Genomic DNA, 24,191 nt, shown 5'->3' on the forward strand with positions numbered 1-24,191 from the left:
TGTATCACTATTTATGCAGATGGACTAAGCTGGTCAGTATTTACCAAAATAATAAAGCCCTTTATTATATTTCTCAAAGGAGTGGTCATCAACCATCTCGTAGCAGGTTGCATTCATCCCCTTCACACTCCTAGAGCTAATTATATCATGGTATTTTTTGCCAAAGCTGTTAAGTATAGATATTTTTGGATTTCAGTTTCTCTCTATATCAAGTATTTATGTGTCTGAGACAAGAATCTGACAAAGAGCACAATTATTTCTTGTATTTTTTCTTTCTTCTAATTATTAAATACTTGTATTGCTGATAAATAATCGTGATGTTAAACTACTTTGTAGCAGAATAAATGTCACTATTGGACTGAATCATTGCTTTTTAAATGTACATATACATTAATCTGCCAATGTGAAGTAATTAGTTTTACAGAGAAGACTGTGTTAGTTGATATTATCCTAGTCATGGCCAAAAATATTGGCACCCCTGCATCTCTGTCAGATAACACACAACTCCTAGAAAATTGTTGCAATCACAAATTCTTTGGTTTTCTCATGTTTATTTCCTTTGTTTGCATTGGAACAACACAAAAAAGCTGAGGAAAAAAGCCAAATCTGGCACATTCCACACAAAACTCCAAAAACTGATTGGACAGAGTTATTGCCACTCTCATCTTCATATTTGATAGCACAGCCTTTGGACACAATAACTGAAATCAGCCACTTCCTGTAACCATCAGTGAGTTTCTTCCACCTCTCTACTGGAATTCTGGACCACTCTTCTTTTGCCAGCTGCTCCAGGTCTCTCAGGTTTGAAGGGTTCCTTCTCCCAGCTGCTGTTCTGGGATCTGTCCACAGGTGCTCTATGGGACATAGAGCTGGACCCATTGCTGGCCACTTCAGAACTCTGCAGCACATTGTCTGAAACTGTTTCTGGTGCTTTTTGAAAATTTTTATGGGTCATTGTCCTGCTGTAAGACCCATGACCTTCGTGATCCAGCTTTCTGACACTGGGCCCTACATTGTGCCCCAGAATTCATTGGTCATCTTCAGATTTCATAATGCCATAAACACAGTCAAGACATCCAGTACCTGAAGCAGCAAAGTGACCCTCCATCGTGTTTGACTGTAGGGATCGTGTTCTTCTCTTTGAAGGCCTCATTTTGTTTCCTGAAAACAGTAGAATGAGGTGCTTGACCAAACAGCTCTATTTCAGTCTCATCTGTCCACAGGACATTCTCACAGAAAGACTGAAGCTTCCTCAGGTAGGTTTTGGAAAACTCCAGTCTGGCTTTTTTATGTTTCTGTGTCAGCAGTGAGGGACCCCTGGGTCTTCTACCATAGCGTCCCTTGTCATTCAGATGGTGACAGATATTGCGAGCTGTTGCACCCTGTGCTCGCAGGTCAGCTTGAATGTGTCTGGAAGTTGATCGAGGTTCTTTATCCACCATTCGAATAATCCTTTGTTGTAATCTGTTATCTATTTTTCTCTCTGATCCACATCCAGGGAGATTAGCTACAGCGCCATGGGCTGTAAAAGTCTTGACGATATTGTGCACCGTGGACATGGGAACAGCCAGATCTCTGGAGATGGACTTGTAGCCTTGAGACTGTCCAGGCTTTTCCACTACTGTGGTTCTCAAATCCTCAAGCAAATCTTTGCTTTTCTTTCTTTTCATGACAAATTAAAGGAGCCTCACAGGCTTAAAGCATGACTTTTTTGATGATTTTGAAAAGGTGTCAATAACTCTTTCCAGTCATTTTTTGTAATTCTGTATGAAATGTATCCGATTTGGCTTCTTTCTCTGCTTTTTAGTGTTTTTCCAGTGCAAACAAAAGATTTAAACATGACAGAGAATTTGTGATTACAACAGTTTTCTGTAAGAAGTGGTGCTTTACCTGACAACTGCAGGGGTGCCAATATGTTTGACCATGACTGTATATATGTAAGACACATTCTATTCAAGACTGTAGAAATCTTAATGTTGCTCGTTTCTCCTGCCTCGTTTTTCACAAAACCCTTTTAGAATCCAAATGTTGACAGACACACTTTGCAGAAGAAAGGGTCAATCATAGGTAACTACTTACTACAAGACAAGTCAGTCAAAAGGTTTGTATGACTAACTGCATCTGATATTACAGTTATGGTGTTTGCTGTCATTGCGAGGCACACTGCCTGAGGAAGCCACTAATTTTGTGTCTTCATTGATTCTGAAGACAGCTGAGCTCATCTGATGAGTTGGAGCAGGACAGAGACAAAGAGGTGACAGGGTCATCCAAGAGACATCAACCGTCACATAGAGTCAGGGATGAAAATGTTGAACAGACTCAAACTCAGGTAGGGGAAAGTAATAAATCTAAAAAATATGCACCGCTTATTCCAAATCTATCCATCTAATACAACTAGGTAGCACAATGATCCATTTATGTTCTGAAGCCAGTGATGGAGCACAGAGTTTCATGTCTTTGGCAAAAATGTGCTTCCCCCCTTAAAGGCCTAAAAAAGACAACCAATTTAAATCAAATTGTTTTGGTCCCTTTACTTGAATTTTAGACCAAAATTGTCAGTCCTCAGCGATTGTTCAAGGTGGTATTCCTGGGTAATTCAGGAGTGGGTAAAACCTCCTTCATCCAGCACTACTGCACAGGACACTTCTACGATGAAATGAGCGCTACTGTTGGTAAGATTTAGTTTGTTTTTATTGCTTTTTCACAATGAATAACTGACTCCTCAGTATATATAAAGCATAAAACCAGTGGCCTCTGTTCTTTTTAGGGATAGATTTCCAGATGAAAACTTTAACTCTGGGCTCCACCACCATCACCCTGCAGCTCTGGGACACTGCAGGACAGGAGAGGTCAGCTTATTCTCATAGTTACCAGCCATGTTATCTTTTCTCGTCTTACTACCTGACAAATGGATTTCCTTATTTTTCTCTCATTCCCTTCACTAATGTCTGTTCAGGTTTCGCAGCATCGCTCAGCAGTACTACCGTAAAGCAGACGGTATCCTCGCCATGTATGACATAACTCAGGCCACCTCCTTCACTGCTGTGAGAGGCTGGATTGACTCTGTGAAGGTGAGCAGGTTGTGATGTCGTCAGTGGTTGGATGTAAAAACATGCAAAGCAGTTTATGCCAATTTGAATGCCATTGCAGGTTATTGACATTACAGTGTGGTAGTAATCTCCATAGCATCTGAATGATTAGTCTTGATTTTGACTCTGCTTTTTATTGGGGTTATTTTGTCCAATTTGTATTTAGCCTAACAAAATTTCTTCCTGTGGTTGTACTTACATTTAAGAGCGCGTACTGTCACTTGTTGTATTTGTGTCCCAGGAGAAGATGAGTGAAGGTGTGGTGTTAATGCTGCTGGGGAACAAGTTGGACCTGGCTGACACTCATTGTAGAGAAGTGACCACAGGGGAGGGGCAAAAGCTGGCAGAGGTAGGGCACATTTGAATATTTAATCAACTGTCTACAGTGATTTTGTCATAACCTTTAGCCTCTGCTAAAGTAGGAAAATAATCTTTGATACAAATGGCTTCTACAGCAGCACCAGGCTTTGTTTTACGAGTGCAGTGCCAAATCTGGATCTAGCATAGAGGACCTGATGACTCATCTGGCTGGGTATGGCCTGGTATTTATTTACTTACATAAGTGTTACAGTGTTTTCCATTTATATCCTCTGCATTCAGCAGAATGTTTGTATCTGCAGTGTTGGACTGTACTATTGCACAAATCAGTCAATGTATTTTTCATTGTCACCACAGTTAGTTTCCAGTCTAAGGTAAACCCATTACAACTAATACAATCTACACAGTCTAATACAACAGTCCTAAAATAAATCTTCATGATCGTTATAATGTTCAGTTTTTGTTGAAACTATTTTAAACAGGTGCCGGTTCCACTTTATGGTTATTTTTGAAGCTGTATTTTTAGCAGTTATTGAAAAAGACCCATCACAAATTCAGAGATTTTTTTACTTGAATCAATTAAATGAATAATTGTTAGTTTCTGATAAATTTGATGTCAATCCAGTAACTGAATAATTGATCCAGCACAGTTTTATATATTTAGTCACCCATTATTGATGTAAATGGGAGTGTTCTTAATAAACTGGAAGCTGATTGTGGATCCTCACATGTTATTTATTATCTAAAGAAATGTAGCAGGATCACTGATGTAAACAGCAAACGTTGTGGTTGATTTTTCTTAATTATAGAATGTTGATTGACCAGCACGATCGACAGTGTGGAGATGCATTTTCACTGATGGAGGACACAGATAAAAGACACTGCTGTAAATAAACAGAAGATTAAAGACTTGTGAAAAGGCTTTACCAAAAACTCCCAAGTGACCACACCACGGGCCGGTGGAGTTAAAATTTTTTTTGGGGGACAGCTGGACGGAGTTGTGGGTAATTGTGAAATCCCATAGAGTTATCAAGTCCTCTTATTTCATTTAAAGACACAGACAGTGCCATTTTCATGCTTACTTAATGATATCTGTAATGTTTGCATGTGTTATATCATCTGTGGAGTAAAATATATTTTTGACTACTCCTTTGTTGTCTTAGTTTTTTGCTTATATGCATGAGAAACCAGCTGGGGGCAGACATGTACTTTATTTGGCTTGTTGAGGGCTGAGCTGCCTGTTGTGCCAAAAGAGGACAGACGCTCAGACACTTGGGTGGGAGGCTTGGGTTTGCATGTCAGCTGGGAACTTACACTGTTGTAGTCACCTTTCAAAGACAGCAGCACACTGACACTGGGGACTGTGGGAGCTTGGAAGACGTTACCTCGATAGTCTACATCCTTCAGGGCCCACCATCAAAACAGGTAGGAGTATTTTGGTCTTAGCAGAAAGGGGGAGCAGTTTTTCCATGACACAATGAGTTAAAAATAACTCTGAATACGACCATTAGCAGATTGTGTGAATGTGATTGTCAAGCAAAGACAAAGTATTTTTGTCTTATGGGAAAAAAGTGTATGTGCATCAGTTTTTTATTTTAATGCATTTAGCCTTTCTTGTTATGTGCATTTCTTTTGAAGAGAGATATTCAATTTAAAACCATTACCTTAATCTTTTTAAAACATAGAAGCAGAGGAAAGTTCAGGGTGGAATGAAAACAGACTGATTAATTAATGATTTAAATAGAAGCAGAGGAAAGTTCAGGGTAGAATGAAAACAGACTGATTAATTAATGAATTAAAGAGTTAGAAGTCAACAGTATATCACTGGGGTGTGATATAAGGTTAGGTTACTGGGATGGAGGACATCCTGTAACCGTACTGTATATATCTGTCTGCTGGATGACATGTGACACAAGTAGTTAAGTATGTTTCCCCATAACATATTTGAGTTCATCAGATCTCTTTCCATTGCTCTCTTTTACTGACTTCATATTTGGTGTACTGTTTAATGTTACTCAAAGATAATGCATATAAAATCTTAATTTTCAGAAGAGCTCATAGTGTAGCTATGTTAGACCCAGTAGATTCTCTTTTGACACCAAAGGTGGAAGTAAATAAGACAGAAAGAGGAAATTCCTACATACTGTATATACAGCAACTGACCAATCAGAATTAGTACTCAGAGCATTTAGTTTGCCATGCAAGTGTAGAAGCAGGAAAACTGTGTGCTAATAAAGTATGAGAGGAGGGTTAGAGGTGGGACCTGCTCTCAGAGCATCTCCAGCTGTGCAGTCTGATCTTCTCCAGAAAGATTCAAAAACTTCATTATATTGAACTAATGTGTCAGTGTTCTTTCCCCCAGGATGGAATCTCAACATGAAAAAACTCACACACGTTGGACAATTTGTCTGAAATATCTACTTTTTCTCTTCAATATTCTTTTCTGGGTAAGTTAACAAGAATGTTTTGAGAATTTTGCAACATTTAGCATAAAACAAAACTCTTCACGGCCTTTATTGCATACTGTCATAATTATCAATAAAGATTAATAAATACTAAAGATTTTTTGACATTGAATCATTGCAGGACTTACACAATTTCTCCTATTTCTCACTATTACAAATGAATTTTTTCCTTACATTGTACAAAAATATGTAGACCTAGACTGTGTTCTGTATAATCTTTTTATATTTCCAATATCATTTCATATTTACAACTTTTACAATAGTTAATATGGAGCCACAATAAATTAATAAATAAATACAGTAAATAAATAATTCAATGTCTATACAGTTTATGTACATCAGAATCAGCTTTACTGGCCAAGGAAACTGACTCCGGTACAGGACTTTTCCTTTGTTTTATCCATTTTTTTTTAAACTTTCATTTTAAGTGCTACTTTCACTTCCTTTAGGCTTTAAGGATATATCATTTATTTCTCGGTACATACCTTTCCACAGAGTATGTACTCAGATATGAAACTGTGGTTCATGTACAAACAAATAATGAAAACTAATTTAGCTGCAAATCTCGAGGCTTACGTTGAAAGGATAAGGCCTTGTCTTGTTTGCCTCGTTATTACACTTTATGATTTATTTTATAAGCATCTGGTTTCAGCTGGGCTCTTAACAGTATGTTCCTTCAGCTGGCAGGAGGAGCTGTGCTGGTGGTGGGGGTGTGGACCCTGGTGGAAAAGAGCAACTACATCAGTTTGCTGAACTCCAGCTTCTACTCAGCCTCAGCTTACATCCTGATAGCTGCTGGAGTCATTGTGATAGTGACTGGAATAATCGGATGCTGTGCCACTCTAAAGGAGCTGAAGAGTCTTTTGATTGTGGTAAGGTGGATAAGTCACACAAAACACTGCTCTAAATGTTTTGTTTTTTTTAGCTTGGTTCTTTTATCTCACTCCAGAGAATTAATCCCATTTATGTGGGATAAGAAACCAGAGAAAGACACTTTAAGTTCCTCTTTATACACACACACTCCAATCTGGCTCTATGTGTATTCACAGTTAATCCTCTGCCTGCATTCAGTGCATGTCATTATGTAAGACCGGCCTGACTGTTAGATATAACAAAGTCATGTAGAGTGTGTCTTTAAGAGTTTCGATTTAGAGTGTGGCTCATGCCAGAGGAATGAGAGGCATCACAAGCAGTTACTGAACTGAAGTGTGTGTGATAGAGACAGAGAGATGTAGAGGATATAATGCAGAAGCAAAGCTGCACAAGCTGTGTGACCTTATGTTTATTTCCATGTTAGTCATGACCTTTCCCACAGTTAAATCAGTTATTCTCTAGAGCATCATTTTAGTTTTGATATTTTAGTCAGATTCTTTCAATGCTAATGTCATGTTTTGGCACAGAAATGTACTGAAATACGATCTCAAAATGCTGGAATTTATATTTTGTTTTTACAGCTGTGTTCTTGTTTATTTCTGATTTTTTTCTTTTTTTTTTACAGTATTTAATCCTGTTGCTCTGTATTTTCCTGCTGGAAATCATTGCTGGTTTGCTGGCCTTCATAAACTACCAAGAGGTGAAATGTTTTACCTTCTGCAGTGGTGGAAAGTACATTTACTCAAGTACTGTACTTAAGTAACATTTTGAGATATCTGTACTTGAGTATTTTCATTTTCTGCTACTTCATACTTTGACTTCACTACTTTTATTTGATAACTTGAGTTACTTTTCAGAATCTGATTAACAGAACAAAAAAACAGCAAAATCAGAAAACTTTATTGATCCCCGATGGGAAATTGACAAGCTATCCATCAGTACTTCAAATTATAAGCATATAAGGTAGTTAACATGATAAAGCATCAGGAACTGTAACCCAATAATACAATATACATAAATGTGAAATGTGCTATTTTGCATAATGAGTACTTTTACTCTGGCTTCTTTAATTAGATTTTGATGCTAATACTTCTGTACTTTTACTAAAATTGTGAATGCATGACTAGTAACAGAGTATCTTTGCACTGTGGTATGGTACTTTACTTTACTAAGTACTGAGTACTTCTTCCACCACTGACCTTCTGTTTTTAGGTTTGCATATAACTGACCAAAGCATGGTGACAGATATTAGTTCAATATGTCATTTTCAATATACAGTATGTATATATAACATGACTTTTTCCCCTTCTATCTGTATTTTCTGGATATTTTTATGTTACCTTCTTATCTGATTTCAAACACCTTTGCTTGTTTGTCATTTCTCTTAACTTTTTTAAACCACCCATGAAATGCCTCAGTTGCGACACTTGCTGTTGTGAAATCTCCTCTGCATGTCTCTCTGTGCACATTCTTCACCTGTCCTGTTTTTCCATTCTTCTCACACCTCTCTTTCTTCCCCTTTTCTGGCTCCAGTGTTTCCCTCTCTGCTATCAGGTAATCTGCCTGCAACTGTTTCCATTTTATATCAAAATGTTGCTCTAACAGATTGAGATACGATGGTCCACTCACACTCTTTGCACTTTCAGTCAATCAACAAAGCTATATTTGCAGAACAATTTAAAGAATGCTCATAAAACAGGGAGTGGGGTCAGAGGATCTCTGCTCACATATATTGAGTTACATTTGGGTATTGCACAGGTAGAGTGGAATGTTAAAGGGGCAGAAAGAAACTTGACCAGTGTCTATTTTTATGATTGGGATGAAATCAGCAGGTGACAGATTTCACTGAAGTGCTTCTCCTGTCTCACAGCTGGATGATGAGCTTAGACAGAACCTGAGGGTGACCATGCAGCAGAAATACCAACAACCAGGGGAGGAGAGCATCACACAGAGCACACAGGCTGTGGACAAACGTCAGCAGGAGGTGTGGAAGTGATACTGTGTGTTTAAATAACAGCCACCACACTTAAGAGAAAAACTCAGTGACTTCAGTTTCAAGCATTTGATTTGAAATGACTGCCTCTTTAGCCTGCATGTGAATACAGTTCAATGTTTGTCACCACCTTTTTTCTTTCTTTTGTTCCCGCTCAGTTTAAATGTTGTGGCAGTAACAACTTCACAGACTGGAGGGACAGTGTGTGGATCCAGGCTAAAGATGATCAGCGGCTTGTCCCTGATAGCTGCTGTATAACTCCCAGTGAGCTCTGTGGCCGCAGGGACCATCCCTCCAACATCTACAATGTGGAGGTAGGAAAAACTGTCCCTTTGGCTATAGCTAAATGTTGAATTATAGCAAGATTTTTATTTCTTCCCCTTTCTCATGCTCCCAGGGAGGCTGCATTATGAAATTAGAGGACTTCATCCTGAGTCAGTTGTATATTCTTGGTGCAGTGAGCATTGGGATTGCATTTCTCCAGGTAAAACTCTAACCACCGAGAAAAATGCTGGTTATCATGAAAAACCTATTTTAATTTTGTGCAATATACCAGTAGATGAAATGTAAATGAATTCAATCTAAGACACAATTGTTTCTGTAGCAGTGTGAAACTAACGAATTCCTCGTCTTTTTTTTTTTCCAGCTTTTGGGGATGATGGTTACTTGCTGCCTTTACCACAAACTGAAAAAAGATCCATACTGATTTTAGACTTTCTTCATTGTCCCAAAATGTGTCACACCATGAACTGTAAAATAGCTGATTAGAGATAATAATACCCCAAATGATTTACACAGTTCAGGTGCTGTGAAGTTATTATTTTAAATGCGAACATGAGGATTTTTAAATTACAAACAGTAGAAATACTGTAATGCTGCTGGACGGCACTGTTCTTTTTCTGCAGAATTCCATTAAATACTTGAAGTATCTTCAATATTATTCTAAGATAATGGAATGAACTTGTTACCAGAAAACACATTTAAATAAGCAGAGAAATATGAACAAGCCGTGGCTTCATTTTCCATCAGTCTTGGTCTTGTTTTTATCTATTTTTTTATGTACCACACATTGTTCACTAAAGAGCTCATTTAAATGAATATAACAAATGTTTGTTTGTTAAAATACAAATAAATATGCTTACCATTTATCATACTGAATGAATTTCACAGATTATTGTCCCTCCCTCAATTTGACATTGAGCTTTTATTCTGAAATCCTTGAGCGGATGTTGTTGTCAGCTGACAGGACCTACTTCCTCCTGGCGCATTTCTATTGGATGAGTTCGTCCACAATTATCCTCTTATTCATCTCAAACGAGCTGAAATATTTTATGTGGATGTAACACAGAGATTAACGAGATGTCTGCGAAGCCAACTTGTTTAATTGTGGCGAGTGCATCTCCTCAAGGTGGGTCCATTAGTTTTTAACAGTGTAACGTTACTGAGAGTTTGTGTATTAACAGAGAACTCAGCAGTCATATGTTTAGTTATTTGTGGTTAAAAAGCATCACTGGCTAGCTAGCTTAACAGTTATTAGCTGCTTTCTGTTCAGGACGTTACGGTGATACGTTTAAATACATGTGCTTTGTTTATTCAGGAGTCACAGCAAAGTCTTTCCATCAGTCCTTCAGTCTCTGCAACTCAGCGTTTAACCTGCAGACAGCCACACCTGGGGTAAGAGTATCTCTCTAATTCACACACACACACAGGGATAGCTGTAATCCCGTCTGTGACGTCTGCACTCCGGATGCAAGAACGATAGCCCATGTTTCGGTCACATAGCAGAGTAATAAGGTTAATTAACAACTTTTTAAACCTTGAAACGTAGTGATCCCATGGATGTCAGATTGTCCAGGTGCTGGCCTCACCTGCTGCTTCCTGTCTGTCAGAAAGCGGGTGATTCACTGTCCAGGTGGGGGGCAGGCACAGTGAGCTGGGTCAGTTTAGAGCTGAGGATGTCTGGGATAGAGTCTGTAAATAATAACTTCAAATGTTTCACACTGGCTAAATATATCTAATAATACCAGCTAGAGAGTAGACTGTGAGATCATGGACATTCTGTATACAGTAAGATTCAATGTATTGCTTGAAAACAGGAAATACCGACCACATGATTTTCCCCATGATGTAATCAGCACCATGTGAACACATCAGTTATTCTGTAATGAGGTCAGTGATGGAGCTGAGTGTTTATTTGATTGCAGGGGAAACCTATAGACTTTGTAGGAGTAGATGAAAGCACCGCCAGATGGGTGCAGGACTTCAGTATGAAACCTTACGCAACGCCAGCCAAACTTGAATCTATAGACGGTGAGTATAAACTTCACGGTCATGTTCGGGTGTTTCCATGTGGGCCGCTTTTGCATTTGGCCGGACTCTGCTCAGTTATGTCAGGATGACCCTTTCCAGGTGCCCGATACCAGGCGCTGCTCATTCCAGACTGTCCTGGAGCACTGAATGACCTGGCACACAGTGGCTCTCTACACCGCATTCTCATGCACTTCATCTCCCAGAACAGTGAGTGTGAGGCTCATTTTTAGAGCAGTCACTATGTAGTCTATATGTGTTTTTAGAAAACAGATACAGGCTGCTTTTCTCTGTGCAGAGCCTGTTTGTGCAGTAGGACAAGGAGTGTCAGCTCTGTGTTGTGCCACTGAGGGACAGAGGTGGATCTTCAGTGGCTATAGCTTAACAGGGGTTAGTCTTCCTCAGTTAAACATTTAAGGCAATATCCCCATCAGTAAAAGTTATAACAGTAAGTGTTTCTGTTAAAAGCCGTCAGTGTTTGAACTGGTGCGACAGCCTGACTTTGCCAACCTGCCCTTGATTGTGGAGGACTTTGTGAAGGACAGTGGTGGATCGTACACAGGTGAGCTGACCTGCAGAGTGCACACGCTTTAGCATTTAAGATAACTGAATCAGCCTTTAAAAAAAAAACAACAACTAAACTCCCCACATTTCTCTGTTTTTAGCAAGCAAAGAAGATGCTGTGCATATCGTCATAGACAGACACCTAATAACTGGTCAGAATATGCAGTCCACTTCACTTGCTGTACATAATCTCATTCTGTTCTGTAGTGCAAAGTAAAAACAAAGGTTTGAATCAGAAGCACTGAACTTGAAGAGCTTGTTCCACATTTATATTCATGTAATTAAACTTTCACCTTGGAAGATGCCAGGTCAGAACAGATGTTTGACAACACTGTAAATACAACTTCATCACTTGTCAATGATTCTATCACAAACCTAATAAAAGCCACACAAACATCTTGATTTGAAATTTAAGACAAAGAGAGAATGAGTCAGGAGCAGATGCAGTCTTGAGGATGTTCAAAGGGTCTCCACGGCAAAGAAGATGCATCCATGCACAGAACCATTTGTAGACGATGGTGAGCACAACAACAGAAGATTACCAGATTTACATTGAGGACAGGCTGTGGACATTTGTGGCACATGAACTCTGAAGGCCTCCGAAGAAGAGAATATATCGCATCATGTACAGTACATTGTGAACATACAGACGATCATGCACATTCTGTTTTTGAATGATGTGTTACTCCACTCTGACTGAACTAAATAAGATGTTCACAACATCGCCAAAAAAAGGAATAAAACATATAGGTACCTGTTGTCTGCTGCTGGTAACTTTTAAATAAAAAAAATCTGTTTCATTCATGTAGATGTGATTTCTCAACACTGTCATAACCCTTAGGTATTAACTAGGCCCTCAGTGGTTCATTTCAGAGCTCCCGTCAAAATAATACCAGCATATAGCACCAGAATATTTGATGCACCGTGTTCCCAGGGGAGGAAAAAAGGTCCACGTGCTTTTATCCAAAGTTGTCAGGTCCAGCTCTCATAGAAGATCATAGAAATAATCCAGTCCTTGTCCCAATTCCCATAAGGAAATTCCAGTTCCCAGTTCAGTAGCCAAAGAGACTCTCAGGTAGATTGACTGTAAAATAATTGAAGCAAATTTAATCTCCCCATGTAACTGCAAACAAATCTTAAATTTGTAAAGTTCTATCTTGCTATTGCATTTACCTACAAACTAAGTCAAAATGGGAAGTTTTACCTTCAGTGATGGATAGTACACCACATGCTTAACTGCATTGTTCCTGAAATGAAAGGGCAGGGACGGATCCTGTTAAAAGATGCTGTTGGAGGCAAATATTTGTCCATTCAAAATATTACTCTGTTACCTCTTGTAAGTGAAATAATGCTCAGCAGAATATTCATCCCAGAGAAATTTTGGTCTGTGTTCTCGCAAAATCTCGATGTACCTACAGAAGATGAACGGCAACTGTTAGGGACCTGAAACTGTACAAACACCTGATTTCTTATTTGGAAAAGGTGATGTCACATACTTCTGTGCACCAATCAGAATTTTAGCAGCATTTGATTTGAAACCTGATGACAGGTGTTGCACTGTTTCCAAGCCACTGTGTTGTTTGATCAAATATGCTCAAACAACACCCATAATGATATTTTTGCAAAATTTTGTGGGGGGTTTAAAGGGAATCCAGTTTTACACTTTTTTTTAACACACAGGCTTTGAGTATGTGAATAAAGCATTCCAGCAGTATTATTTTACCGTCCTCCCAGGATTGGCTCTGCTCCCTGGCTTGCAAAATTTTTAACACACAGGCTTTGAGTACACATGTGAAAAAGTTGTTTAAATGTGAATAAAGCATTCCAGCAGTATTATTTTACCGTCCTCCCAGGATTGGCTCTGCTCCCTGGCTTGCAAAATCCAGGCCATACAAATTAAGTCCAAGCAGGAGCTTTTGCCTCCACTGAGTGTTGGGTGCAAGCTGGAGAACACAGTCTCGCACCCAGGGCAGGGGAGAGCTCGGACCCGGTCTGAAAGAAAGACAAACACCACAGCGCTTTCTGTGTCAACACTTTGAATCTTTGTGTTGTTATGGTCATGTCACCACCTAAAACATTTCCGTTTACACCACAGTGAATCTATGGACATCACTTGTCTGTAGCCCTCACCTGGCACTGTTTGAGTAGTCGTATGTCATGAGGCTGAATCCATCGACCACCGGGGCCAACTGCTCAAACTCCTCCCTGCCAAACATTCCCGGCTGCCCGGTACTGGTCACGAGAAGAAATGCAGAAGTTAAACAGCAAGCACAGATTTTATGGACTTCCTTTTTTTTTTTTTTTAAACATTGGCTTAAAGTACATGGATAAAATTCACCTGGTCACAGCTGGTGGAATCACAAGAATGCAGTCTAATCTTTTTTCTTTCAAAGTCTCACATACATGTTTCACCAAATGCACCAGTTCCCTGTATGTAAAAGATTATATGTAGTGTTTAATTGTTGGCTTTGGGAAAAAAAAGGTGGTCAAAGTGACAAAACAGATGTCACTGAAATGACTCACTTCCGTTTGTTACCTCCCAGCTGGCTCCACAGCTCCAAGGTGAAACCATCAAAACCTTCAGTCTGTAAGACCACCGATTCATTAATCTGCACATCTTTTATACATTTAGCCCAGTGTTGAAACTAATCTCAATACTTACTTACCTTTGCAACATTCACCAGCTCACTCCCCAGCTCTTCAATCTCATCTTCACTCGCCAACACATTCATGTAGTCCTGGTAAGACCAGCCATCAAATAACAGCCGAGGCACTAAGGACAAAGAAAACTGAACAACTAAATCAAATGGCCAAATTCTTATCTGAAACCTTTTGCACTGAGCCACATTAACAGATGTGAGCTGACCTGTAGGATGACACCTACTCACCTATCTTGACTTTTTTGTTAGACTTGCGTACTGCTTTGACCCACCCTAGAATGACAAAGAGTCCCATTTATGTACATTAGTCATTTGTGGTACCACTTTAAGAAGTGGTAAAAATAAAAAAAAATAAATAAAATTTCAGTAATATTGGTCGTCTACCTGGGTCATGATCGTGAAGTCCTGTGATGTCAAAGGTTTCAGGTCCCCGGCGGCGGAGCTGAAGCCACACTGGTGACACTGAAGTCAGTTTGGAACCAAACATCTTGGCAATGTCATAGCCATGGGAATTCCACTGTATGGGTGGTGTAAGAGTAAGACATAAAAATACAAACTTTGCAAGAATTTACTGGGCTAACTACATGTATGACTCATGAGGCCATGTTTGTATGCATTTTTCCAGGAGGCCTGTGGGTGTAGACCCAATCTCTTTTGGTGTCATGCTAGGAACAATAACTACAGTGACAAACACAAATGAGTGTGTGAGTATTGTATCAAGGCTTACTTGAAAAACTGGATTCTCTCCTTTAATGCTGCAGGAAAAGTATTGTCAAATGTTGAACAGCTGCAAGGGGAAATGTAGGTGACTTACAGGTGTGACATATCCCAGCACTGGTCCTTGAAATGTTCTCTTGATGTGAACACAGTGTCTCTTTTCCTCCTTCACTATGTCTTTCCAGTGCAGGTCTGACACAACAAGGCCCCTCTCCAACACACAAAGCTCAGCTGGTGATGTCTTAGTGGGATCAAAGAGAAAAGAGCACAATTCAGTGATGGATAACCTGGTGACAGGTGAGGATAATGGGCTCTTCCTGAAACTGGAACAGTCATATAAGTTACACTGACACGCAAGGGAAACTGAGGAAGACCTGTGTAACCTGACAGCACACACAGCTCACTCCTATTTGAAGACCTGAAGTTACTCACGTCAGCCTCAGCTTTGTACGACTTCTTTGCATCAGTTTTTGACAGTGTGGCACTGACCAACCAGCAGCATGAGATGGTGTGCAGCAAAGCCAACGTCGTTCTCATTTCCAAAAAGGCAGGGGAAAAGGAATCGTGAAGCAGATCAATAAAAACGGGTTAGCTCAGGTTTGCAGAGTAGGTGCTTCTTTCCCGACTGAGTTTTGGTGGATTAAAAACCGGCATATCCCCTGCGATTTGGAACCACACAAAACAACAAGCTCAAACGGCCCCGTTCATACCGCTAAAACTTGAAAACATAAATCTGAATTTATGATAAACAACCTGGCTTGGACTGCCAGTGGCACTTTGACCACTGTCCCGATGCGTTTCTGAAGCGTCAACGAAGCTGGGTAACTTCCGCGCTGTATTTTCAAAATAAAGGTGAGTTTGTCCTGTGAACAGTGTTGCCAAACTGGACAATTTATACCAGGAATTGGGCAACGTTTTCGTAGTTCGTAATGCCAAAATTGATTTTTGCTATTTTGTTTATTAGGGCCCATAGCGCATCTCACTGGGTTACTTTTTGTTAATCAAATAGGCAACACTGCCTGCTAGTGCGAAGCGAAGTCATCTGAGCCGATAGGTGGCACTGTTGCCAGCAAAGTAACATACTACTACAATAAAAGAAGACACAACTCAAACAAACTAGGATAATGCCATCGAGACATTATTAAGAGAATTCTGAGGCGTCGCATATGGAAAACCAAGCTTTTCGGTTTTCTGCTCTTGTGCCGTTTGTTCAGATAGCTAACGTTTAATGGGTGAGTGTCATTGTCGCTTTCTAACTGCAGCTAAAGTACTGTGCGTTTAGCAGGCTAACATGTCAGCATGTCTGGAAATGAGCAAAATATCTTCATGAAGCTTTAACATGTATTTAAAATATTAAACTACCCTGCTTTTTATGTCACTTGTATTACACTTAACGTTAATGGTCTTAAGCTACAGGCAAAACCCGGGGCTGTATATAACAACAGGTACTGTATTGGTGGTGGAAGAAGTATTTAACTTAAGCTTCCTAGATTACTGGTGCCTACTGTATATCACGATGCCCCCCTGCGTTCAAAATGACGTCAGTACAAATACAAAACGTTCAGTAAAATTCATCTAAAAATATTAAAAGCAATATAACTCATGTTCCCAGTTTAGTGTTAAATTACTGGGTTAATATTAACTATAAACATTTGTTTATGTACTAGAAGTAAATGGAGTACAAAGTATAATATTTGCATCTGATCTGTAGAACATGTGGAAGAATTAACTAGCATGAAATAAAAATACTCGAGTAAAGTACAAGTACCTCAAAACTGATCTTAAATATATTACTTGAAAAAAAATGTACTAAACTCCACCACTGGTGTGATTCACCCCAAATCATAGGAAAACTAACCAGTCGTAATTCATTTCAGATTACAACATAAAGTTTTAGCAGTTCAGTGTGACCTGGTGTAGGTAGCATTAAAACCTAGTAGTTAGTAGGACCTCTCCTGGTTTGTCTCTCTATAAATCACATGTTGTTTCGGATTATTGCTGTAACACTAATTATCTTTTGTCTTTTTAAGTCAGCGATGGCAGTTGAACAATTTGTGTCAAAGACTCTTGAGCTTCTACAGGAGGAGAGAGAGGCTGAAATACAGGAGACCCAGTAAGTAAAATGGCACCCAGACTGTGATACATAACTGTCCAAAGGGGCACTTCAGCAATTACATTCTGCACTTCTGTGAAGTTAGGGGACCTGGAGGTGACCGATTAAAAAAGAGTGGATGGGTTTGCCAAACTTAGTGTCATACTGTTGTTAAATGTCTTTCCTAGAAAGAGATTATTCCGGTATGGTGTACAATTAACAAAAACATTTGGCCTTAACATAGGAAATTTTTCCTATAGCACATATACACAAAAATCTTACTATTGATACTTATCATTATTAAATGACAGTGAAAAGACGGGCATATCATTGTCTCTGTTTTGTCCCCTCAGGACATGGCAGGAAAACATCTCACCTAAAGATCTTCAAAATAAAGGAGTTTGCCTTTTGAAACTGCAGATAGGAAGTCAGTCCACAGGCTTGTATGGCCGCACAGTTGTTGTCCTAGAGCCAAGAAAGCATCTTGGCTTCTCATCTCTTCCAAGCAACAACTTTGGACCCGGTGAGATGGAATAATAAATCTTCTGATCTATGTTTTTTTTTTTTTGTGATTCATTGTCCATATTTTGCTTAGTGGGATGCTTGTCTTTTGTTACAGGTGATATAGTTGGCTTGTATGACACCAGTGGATGCACTGCAGCCTCACAGATTGGCACAGGGGTAGTGACGAGAGCCAGCCAAGCATCTATAAGTGTAGCATTTGATGATTCAAAGGATGAGCTTGGTTTTAACCCAGACGCTCTTTACAACCTCCTAAAGCTGGCAAACGATATCACCTACAAACGAATGAAGCAGTGAGTAACAGGTTATGTAAAATACCACAGAGCATGTATGAGAAATACGAGTGGGTCGTAAGACTTAGGAATAACTTAATATTTTTTTTATTGTGCTTTTGTGTTTACAGTGCCTTGAATGCATTAAATGGATACAACAATGGGCCAGCTGCCAATCTGATAAGTGTTCTATTTGGAGACACAAAACCTTCTTCTCAATCACAGCCAAGTATGTCACACTTTATAAAGCAAATATGATGAAAAACAGGCCCTCTAACTGGTGGTGGCTTTTACACAAGTAATCTTGCAAATCAACACAAAAAAATAAAAGACTAATCCTGTTTCTGTTTTCTTTCATCAGATGAAGTTCAGTTCTTAAATTTGAACCTGGATGATTCCCAGAGAGAAGCTGTGTCCTTTGCTTTGTCTCAGAGAGAACTGGCTGTGATTCATGGACCTCCAGGTACTGGGAAGACCACTACAGTGGTGGAAATCATCCTACAAGCTGTCAAACAAGGCCAAAAGGTGCACAAAGCTGAATGCATTAGTGCATTTACATGTCATTCAGTGCTGCAGTTTTCAGTACATCCCCTCAGTCTAGACATATCATTTTGATCTTTGGATTTTGTGTTTATGCAGGTCCTATGCTGTGCCCCCTCTAATGTGGCTGTGGATAATTTAGTGGAGAGGTTAGCCCGATGCAAGGCCAGGGTCGTGAGGCTGGGTCACCCCGCCAGACTGCTGGAGTCCATACAGAAACATTCACTGGACGCCATCCTTGCTCAGAGCGACAACGCAAATATCATCGCTGACATCCGTAAAGACATTGATAAAGCTTTTGTAAGTATTTTATTGGATGTTCCTACTAGCATTTGTGTTGTCTTGAATAATTTGTGACATATATATGTTTATTTCAAGATGGGAAATAAGAAGATGCATGAAAAAGGAGAGCGGGTGAACTTCAGAAAAGAAATAGGGGAGCTGAGAAAAGAGTTGAAAACCAGGGAAGCCACAGCCATCACACAGATCCTGAAAAGTGCTGATGTTGTGTTGTCAACCAACACAGGTCAGTAGTGGCTTTGAGAGAAGCAAATGTCACTGAGTTGCAGCGGTGATGATGAATGGCGATCAGATGGCACTTGTGTGTGTCTGCAGGTGCTTGTGATGGTGGGCCACTGAAGTTCCTGCCAGCAGAGCATTTTGACTGGGTGGTGATAGATGAGTGTGCTCAGGCCCTGGAGAGCTGCTGCTGGATTGCTCTGCTCAGATCACGCAAGTGCATCCTGGCTGGAGACTACAAGCAGTTACCACCTACTATCAAATCACAAACGTAAAAAACTGCTTTTCTTTTTGAATGCGTTTGTATATAAATAACATTTAATATTTTTACCATGAAAACATTCTTTACTTGTAGCTAAAACATTTTTATTAAAACTTGATTTTACATCAAACATTTTTCTATAACTACATAAACTAAATGTTAAAATAGATACATAAACTGTGTTGGATGCATTAGGAGAGAGGAAAGTTCCTAAGTATATTCATTCCAATAATCTACTTAAGAATAATTTTGAGGTATTTTACTTGAATATTTCCATTTTGTGCTACTTTATACTTCTGCACCTAATTTTGGAGATAAATATTCCACTTTTCACTCCTCTACGTTTATCTAACAGCTGTAGTTACTTTGCCGATTCATGTTTATTGCAAAATATCATTAACTAATAAATTAAGCTCCCCAGCAGTGTATGAAGTAGTTAAATGAGCTCCACCTCTATCAACATTAAAGTGATGTGCATTCATCCACTGTGTATAATAAGAACATTTATTAGTGATGCAGTTTTAATACAACCAATGTTTTGAAATGCTTCAACACACTGGCTGCACACAGCCTGCTGACAAAAAGATGAACTGCAGCTATAGCAGAAACAGTAGAACACCACATTCTTGCAGGGGTCATGTGACTGATGTTTCGAAACGGTATCGTAGACCTTGCCTCGAAACTGGATGTCTCGAACGGCTTTGACACGAGTTGATCCTGGGTGTCGATATTGCCATCTCTAACCTTTACCCTTAGAGTATGTTCTGATGCTAATACTTGTGTGTACTTTAAGTTAATTTTTCTACAAGACTTTAACTTGTAACAGAGTATTTCTGCACTATGGTATTGCTACTTAGAAAAATAGTAAAAGTAAATGGTAAATACAATTTCAACCGCTTGCCATTTGATCAGATGTGATTGGCTGTGCTGGAAACAGAAAGGCCATTAACTGTTATCAAATTGATTCAGACTCTGACTGGTGCACAGAAATGAAGTGCCATTACCCTTGTTCAGCTGTGCTCCACCAACTTCATACCAGAGAAAGGTGCACAGGCAGAAAAACTGAAATCTGTCATTTGAAATAATCAAAACGGTTGTAGCTTTAGCAGAAAATGTGGACTTGTAAGATGCCATCAGTCATTGTAAGAAGCTGATACAGAAAAAATGTATCCAGGGCCTTTAATAGAATTGTATTACCTAATTTTACAGCTTGATGCACGATACTGTCTTTTGTCTCTCACATAGTGCTGCATCAAAAGGTTTGTCTCTCAGTCTTATGGAAAGACTTATCCAGATGTATGGGGACTCGGTGGTCCGTATGCTAACAGTGCAGTACCGCATGAACAGTGCCATCATGGAGTGGGCCTCCAAAGAGATGTACCAGGGAAGACTGACTGCTCACAGCTCTGTGGAGAAACATTTGTTAAAGTAAGTGTGAGCTTGTTGATTGTATTTGACCAAAGGATGACTCATTAAAGTGACTGTTAAATATGCTGTCCTTGATCCAAAAAGAGATCTACCAGGAGTCACCAGTGTCGATGAGACCAGCACACCACTGCTTCTGATCGACACTGCAGGCTGTGGTCTCAGTGAAATGGAGGTCCCAGATGAGCAGTCCAAAGGCAATCAAGGTCGGTCAGTTTATACTGTAAATGGTGTCTTTACTGTCTGTATGGTATGGGAGCTCACAATGTGTGTGTGTGTGTACTGTTTCCTCAGGTGAGGCAGACATTGTTGAAGTGCACATAAAGACTTTGACTGAAGCTGGGGTTAAAGCTAAAGATATAGCTGTTATTGCGCCGTACAATTTACAGGTAAGTCACTGATTGAAGTAACTGCTGTTAAATCTGATCTCACTTTGTTATGGCACTATTGCAAAACTTAATTTTCTTCTTACTTTCACAGTAGTGGAAATAACATTTCACCAAATAGAAAATGTCATATTAAACTATAAATCTACTGTGAAATTGCATCTAAATATCTGACAGTTGCATTTTGAAATGACTCACTGATGTGGCTTTAATATTTTATCTCTGTAAAGGTTGATCTTCTGCGTCAGAAGCTTTCTGCGAGGCATCCAGAGCTGGAGATAAAGTCAGTGGACGGGTTTCAAGGGAGAGAGAAAGAGGCTGTGGTGCTGTCGTTAGTTCGTTCCAACAGAAAAGGTCTCTTTTTTTATAATTGTTTGTTTTTTTGCTGTGAAGTTGCCTGTTATTGCCACATCCTGAATGTGAGTAGCATTAATTAGTTCATTCTTTTATTTTAGGTGAAGTTGGCTTTTTGGCAGAGGACAGAAGAATAAATGTGGCTGTTACACGTGCGAGACGCCACATCGCTGTAGTGTGCGACACACAAACTGTCCGGAATCATGCTTTCCTGAAGTCCCTGATTGATCATATGACTGAGTTTGGCGAGGTCAGAACAGCATTTGAGTATGTCCAAGATATTGTGCCACAGAACTACACTCGCAGCAACAAAGACATAAAGGCTAAAATGTCTGCCAGCAGCTCCACATCTACCAAACAGAAGGTCAAAGATCAGCCTCCCAGCAAGGTGAAGCAAGGAGAGAGGAAATCCACCAGTAAGGAAAACACTACTGGTTCAGAGAATCACACAAAGTGCTACACATCTGCACAGACAGAGGAAGAACAGCACAAAGAAAGATACACAGAGATCAGAGAGCAGGTGGAGAACTTTCTGAGGGACTTAAATCAGAAGGAACTTCAGTTTCCATCATCCTTTAACTCTCACGACCGCCTGCTGGTTCACCAGATTGCTGAGGAACTAGGCCTCATGCATGAGAGCAAAGGTGAGGGGAGAGACAGGTGTATCACTGTCTCCAGGCCCCTGGGGTCAACACCAGCTGAGGAGCTGACACAAGCCAAAGAAGAAGAAGCCAAGGAAGAGGAAACAGGCCCAAATCCCCAAAGAGAGACATTGTGTCAACCGCCATTAGATTTGAAAAGTTTACATTTGGAGCGAATGAAGAGGGAACAGCAGAGAAGGGAAGAAAGCGCTCAACAAAAAAAGCAACAGAACAGCATCCCAGCAGCTCAGGCCCAGTCCTCCAAGAAGGCCAAAGGTTCGTATTAGAACTGTTGTTTTTGTACATCTGTCATGTGAAATCTAGTGTCACTTTAATGAATCAACTCTGATTTCTGTCACAGGAAAGAACAGAACAAAGGCAGGCGCCTGCGACATCGCTGCTGCTGCGGCTTCGGATGATGACTTTGACACACTCATCACCGCTGTCATGAAGGCTGACAGTGTGTGTAGTTTTGTCAAGTGTAAGGCGTCGGTGCTAACCCTTGGACAACTTTGCCTTTTCTGCAACAGACAGTATTGTCTCAGTCATCATATACCAGAGGTAAGACAGGCACACGCCACAACAACCTGGTAGTTGTTGCTAAAAATGTACGGACAATGCCATCAAAGTCTGTGGACTGACATTTCATAATAAGTGACAGATTTAATATAAGAAAATGTGTGTGCATGAAGTTTTGTGTTTTCTTCAAAAATCTGATTGTCATTTATAAACACTCTCTTTAGGTTCACGGCTGTGGAGATAAAGCCAAGTGTCATGCTCGGATGAGAATTAGCAAAGAAGGTGTTCTTTATGCTGGCAGTGGGAAAAAAGACAAATCCATCGACCCCAATAAGAAAGCTTATCTGCAAAGAAAACTGGACTCTAAACTGAAAGATATGGCATCTCAGAGGAAACCAAAAAACAAAGACAAGGACAGTTAATGTCACCAAATGAACAGAACAGAAGGCATTTGTTCTGAACAAGATTAAATCTTTCAAATATGTCAAAGTCTTTGTTATTGTTTGTTATACCTGCATGCTGATCTTCTGGCTTTCTTTGGATACAGTAGGGTATTGTAACATTTGCCGATGAATTTCATGTTAGAAACAGGTTCATAAATATTTTAACTATGCACCCTATTTCTTATTTTGCCAGTTCTAACAGCCTACAGTCATGTGTCTAAGTATGTGAGTATACTACAGCCACTGTTATGATCAGAGGACATATTGTCAGTGGGCTGGAGTTTTTCTCCTCATTGTACAGTGCTGGGGAGAAGTGGGGGAAAATCCTCTCTGTGAATCTGTCTTTGAATGTGTGTATTGTCAAATCTGCAGCACTGATGAACACTACCTTTCCTTTGTCATAGTCTAGCTCCACAGTAATCCTCCCAGGCTTGTGCTTCAACGCAAGCTTGGTGGGAGGTGAGGTCTGAGCCCAGAACGAGTTTCCGTTGCACAGGCCGATCACCCAGAACCCCTCCGTGGGGTTGAGGAAGACGGCACTCTTCCTTCTGATGGACTCTTGGACTATTCCGATATACCAGTCTTTGACCTGGACATCGTCTAAAGTCCAGCTGTGCTTTCCAGATGTGAAGCTAGTGTCTCCCAGCACACATAACTGCTTGGTGCAGCATTCAGGATTGTCAGGTAGGAGCTTTTTAGTGCTGTATTGCACACAGGTCAACTCTTCAGAGAACTTTAGGTTGGACTGGGCTGTGTTTGGATCCATAGTGACGGGGACTGAAAATGTAAACAAAGTTCAGTGGATTAAAAACACTTCATAGTAAACTTTATAAGTTGTCGGTTAACCCACCATATTTGATGATGTTAGCCATCTTTGTCCAAATTCCAAGTATGGCATAATGTTGTACAGTGGGTACGGAAAGTATTCAGACCCTTTGCTCAGTATTTAGTAGAAGCACCCTTTGGAGCTAATACAGCCATGAGTCTTTTTGGGAATGATGCAACAAGTTTTTCACACCTGCATCTGGGGATCCTCTGTCATTCCTCCTTGCAGATCCTCTCCAGTTCTGTCAGGTTGGATGGTAAACGTTGGTGGACAGCCATTTTCAGGTCTCTCCAGAGATGCTCAATTGGGTTTAAGTCAAGGCTCTGGCTGGTCCATTCAAGAACAGTCACGGAGTTGTTGTGAAGCCACTCCTTTGTTATTTTAGCTGTGTGCTTAGGGTCATT

General features: G+C 40.0%; 6 protein-coding genes across 11 annotated transcripts in view; 4 read left to right on the forward strand and 2 right to left on the reverse strand.

The window, feature by feature from the left end:
• The window catches only part of cracr2b (calcium release activated channel regulator 2B), a 12,189-nt gene extending 7,720 nt beyond the window's left edge, over window positions 1-4,469 (forward strand). For both annotated transcript variants that reach the window (XM_020619394.1, XM_020619395.1), the window contains exons 12-19: window positions 2,019-2,101; window positions 2,209-2,329; window positions 2,546-2,672; window positions 2,768-2,849; window positions 2,957-3,071; window positions 3,331-3,438; window positions 3,545-3,621; window positions 4,217-4,469. In XM_020619394.1, the coding sequence (XP_020475050.1) occupies window positions 2,019-2,101; window positions 2,209-2,329; window positions 2,546-2,672; window positions 2,768-2,849; window positions 2,957-3,071; window positions 3,331-3,438; window positions 3,545-3,621; window positions 4,217-4,301 (798 nt within the window). In that variant the 3' untranslated portion in view covers window positions 4,302-4,469. The remainder of the gene's footprint in view (window positions 1-2,018; window positions 2,102-2,208; window positions 2,330-2,545; window positions 2,673-2,767; window positions 2,850-2,956; window positions 3,072-3,330; window positions 3,439-3,544; window positions 3,622-4,216) is intronic.
• A 216-nt stretch (window positions 4,470-4,685) lies between these two features.
• cd151 (CD151 molecule) lies at window positions 4,686-9,920 on the forward strand. The gene is made up of 8 exons (XM_020619369.1): window positions 4,686-4,832; window positions 5,770-5,854; window positions 6,553-6,744; window positions 7,371-7,445; window positions 8,616-8,729; window positions 8,897-9,052; window positions 9,136-9,222; window positions 9,385-9,920. The coding sequence occupies exons 2-8, from the start codon at window positions 5,771-5,773 to the stop codon at window positions 9,442-9,444; spliced, it is 768 nt and encodes a 255-aa protein (XP_020475025.1). The 5' UTR covers window positions 4,686-4,832; window position 5,770; the 3' UTR covers window positions 9,445-9,920.
• An 80-nt stretch (window positions 9,921-10,000) lies between these two features.
• Window positions 10,001-12,413, forward strand: gatd1 (glutamine amidotransferase class 1 domain containing 1). Its single transcript, XM_020619367.1, has 7 exons — window positions 10,001-10,146; window positions 10,336-10,412; window positions 10,943-11,048; window positions 11,148-11,255; window positions 11,344-11,435; window positions 11,514-11,607; window positions 11,711-12,413. The coding sequence occupies exons 1-7, from the start codon at window positions 10,098-10,100 to the stop codon at window positions 11,824-11,826; spliced, it is 642 nt and encodes a 213-aa protein (XP_020475023.1). The 5' UTR covers window positions 10,001-10,097; the 3' UTR covers window positions 11,827-12,413.
• A 103-nt stretch (window positions 12,414-12,516) lies between these two features.
• On the reverse strand, window positions 12,517-15,547 carry chid1 (chitinase domain containing 1). The gene is made up of 12 exons (XM_020619366.1): window positions 15,419-15,547; window positions 15,084-15,227; window positions 14,654-14,786; window positions 14,498-14,542; window positions 14,276-14,382; window positions 14,133-14,194; window positions 13,948-14,037; window positions 13,740-13,841; window positions 13,452-13,601; window positions 12,941-13,021; window positions 12,814-12,856; window positions 12,517-12,693 (listed from the first exon to the last, which is right to left on the reverse strand). Exons 1-12 carry the CDS (start codon window positions 15,521-15,523, stop codon window positions 12,595-12,597), a joined length of 1,161 nt encoding a protein of 386 aa, XP_020475022.1. The 5' UTR covers window positions 15,524-15,547; the 3' UTR covers window positions 12,517-12,594.
• ighmbp2 (immunoglobulin mu DNA binding protein 2) lies at window positions 15,250-23,028 on the forward strand. Of its 5 annotated transcripts, none has more exons than XM_020619360.1 (16): window positions 15,250-15,283; window positions 17,021-17,099; window positions 17,432-17,601; window positions 17,698-17,893; window positions 18,004-18,101; window positions 18,234-18,397; window positions 18,512-18,712; window positions 18,791-18,938; window positions 19,028-19,202; window positions 20,439-20,621; window positions 20,706-20,824; window positions 20,913-21,007; window positions 21,235-21,358; window positions 21,460-22,275; window positions 22,361-22,560; window positions 22,743-23,028. In XM_020619360.1, the coding sequence occupies exons 1-16, from the start codon at window positions 15,265-15,267 to the stop codon at window positions 22,938-22,940; spliced, it is 2,985 nt and encodes a 994-aa protein (XP_020475016.1). In that variant the 5' UTR covers window positions 15,250-15,264; the 3' UTR covers window positions 22,941-23,028. The 5 variants fall into 5 exon arrangements, with proteins under 5 accessions (XP_020475016.1, XP_020475020.1, XP_020475021.1 ...); XM_020619364.1 differs by lacking the exon at window positions 15,250-15,283 and adding an exon at window positions 15,757-15,838 and having other exon boundaries at window positions 17,017-17,099; XM_020619365.1 differs by lacking the exon at window positions 15,250-15,283 and adding an exon at window positions 15,789-15,838.
• A 143-nt stretch (window positions 23,029-23,171) lies between these two features.
• LOC109971240 (zinc-binding protein A33-like) lies at window positions 23,172-23,894 on the reverse strand. Its single transcript, XM_020619368.1, has one exon. It carries the CDS (start codon window positions 23,725-23,727, stop codon window positions 23,179-23,181), a length of 549 nt encoding a protein of 182 aa, XP_020475024.1. The 5' UTR covers window positions 23,728-23,894; the 3' UTR covers window positions 23,172-23,178.
• Window positions 23,895-24,191: the final 297 nt, after the last annotated feature.

Source organism: Monopterus albus, unplaced genomic scaffold, assembly GCF_001952655.1.
Source record: "Monopterus albus unplaced genomic scaffold, M_albus_1.0 scaffold218.1, whole genome shotgun sequence".
Lineage (NCBI taxonomy): Eukaryota > Metazoa > Chordata > Actinopteri > Synbranchiformes > Synbranchidae > Monopterus > Monopterus albus.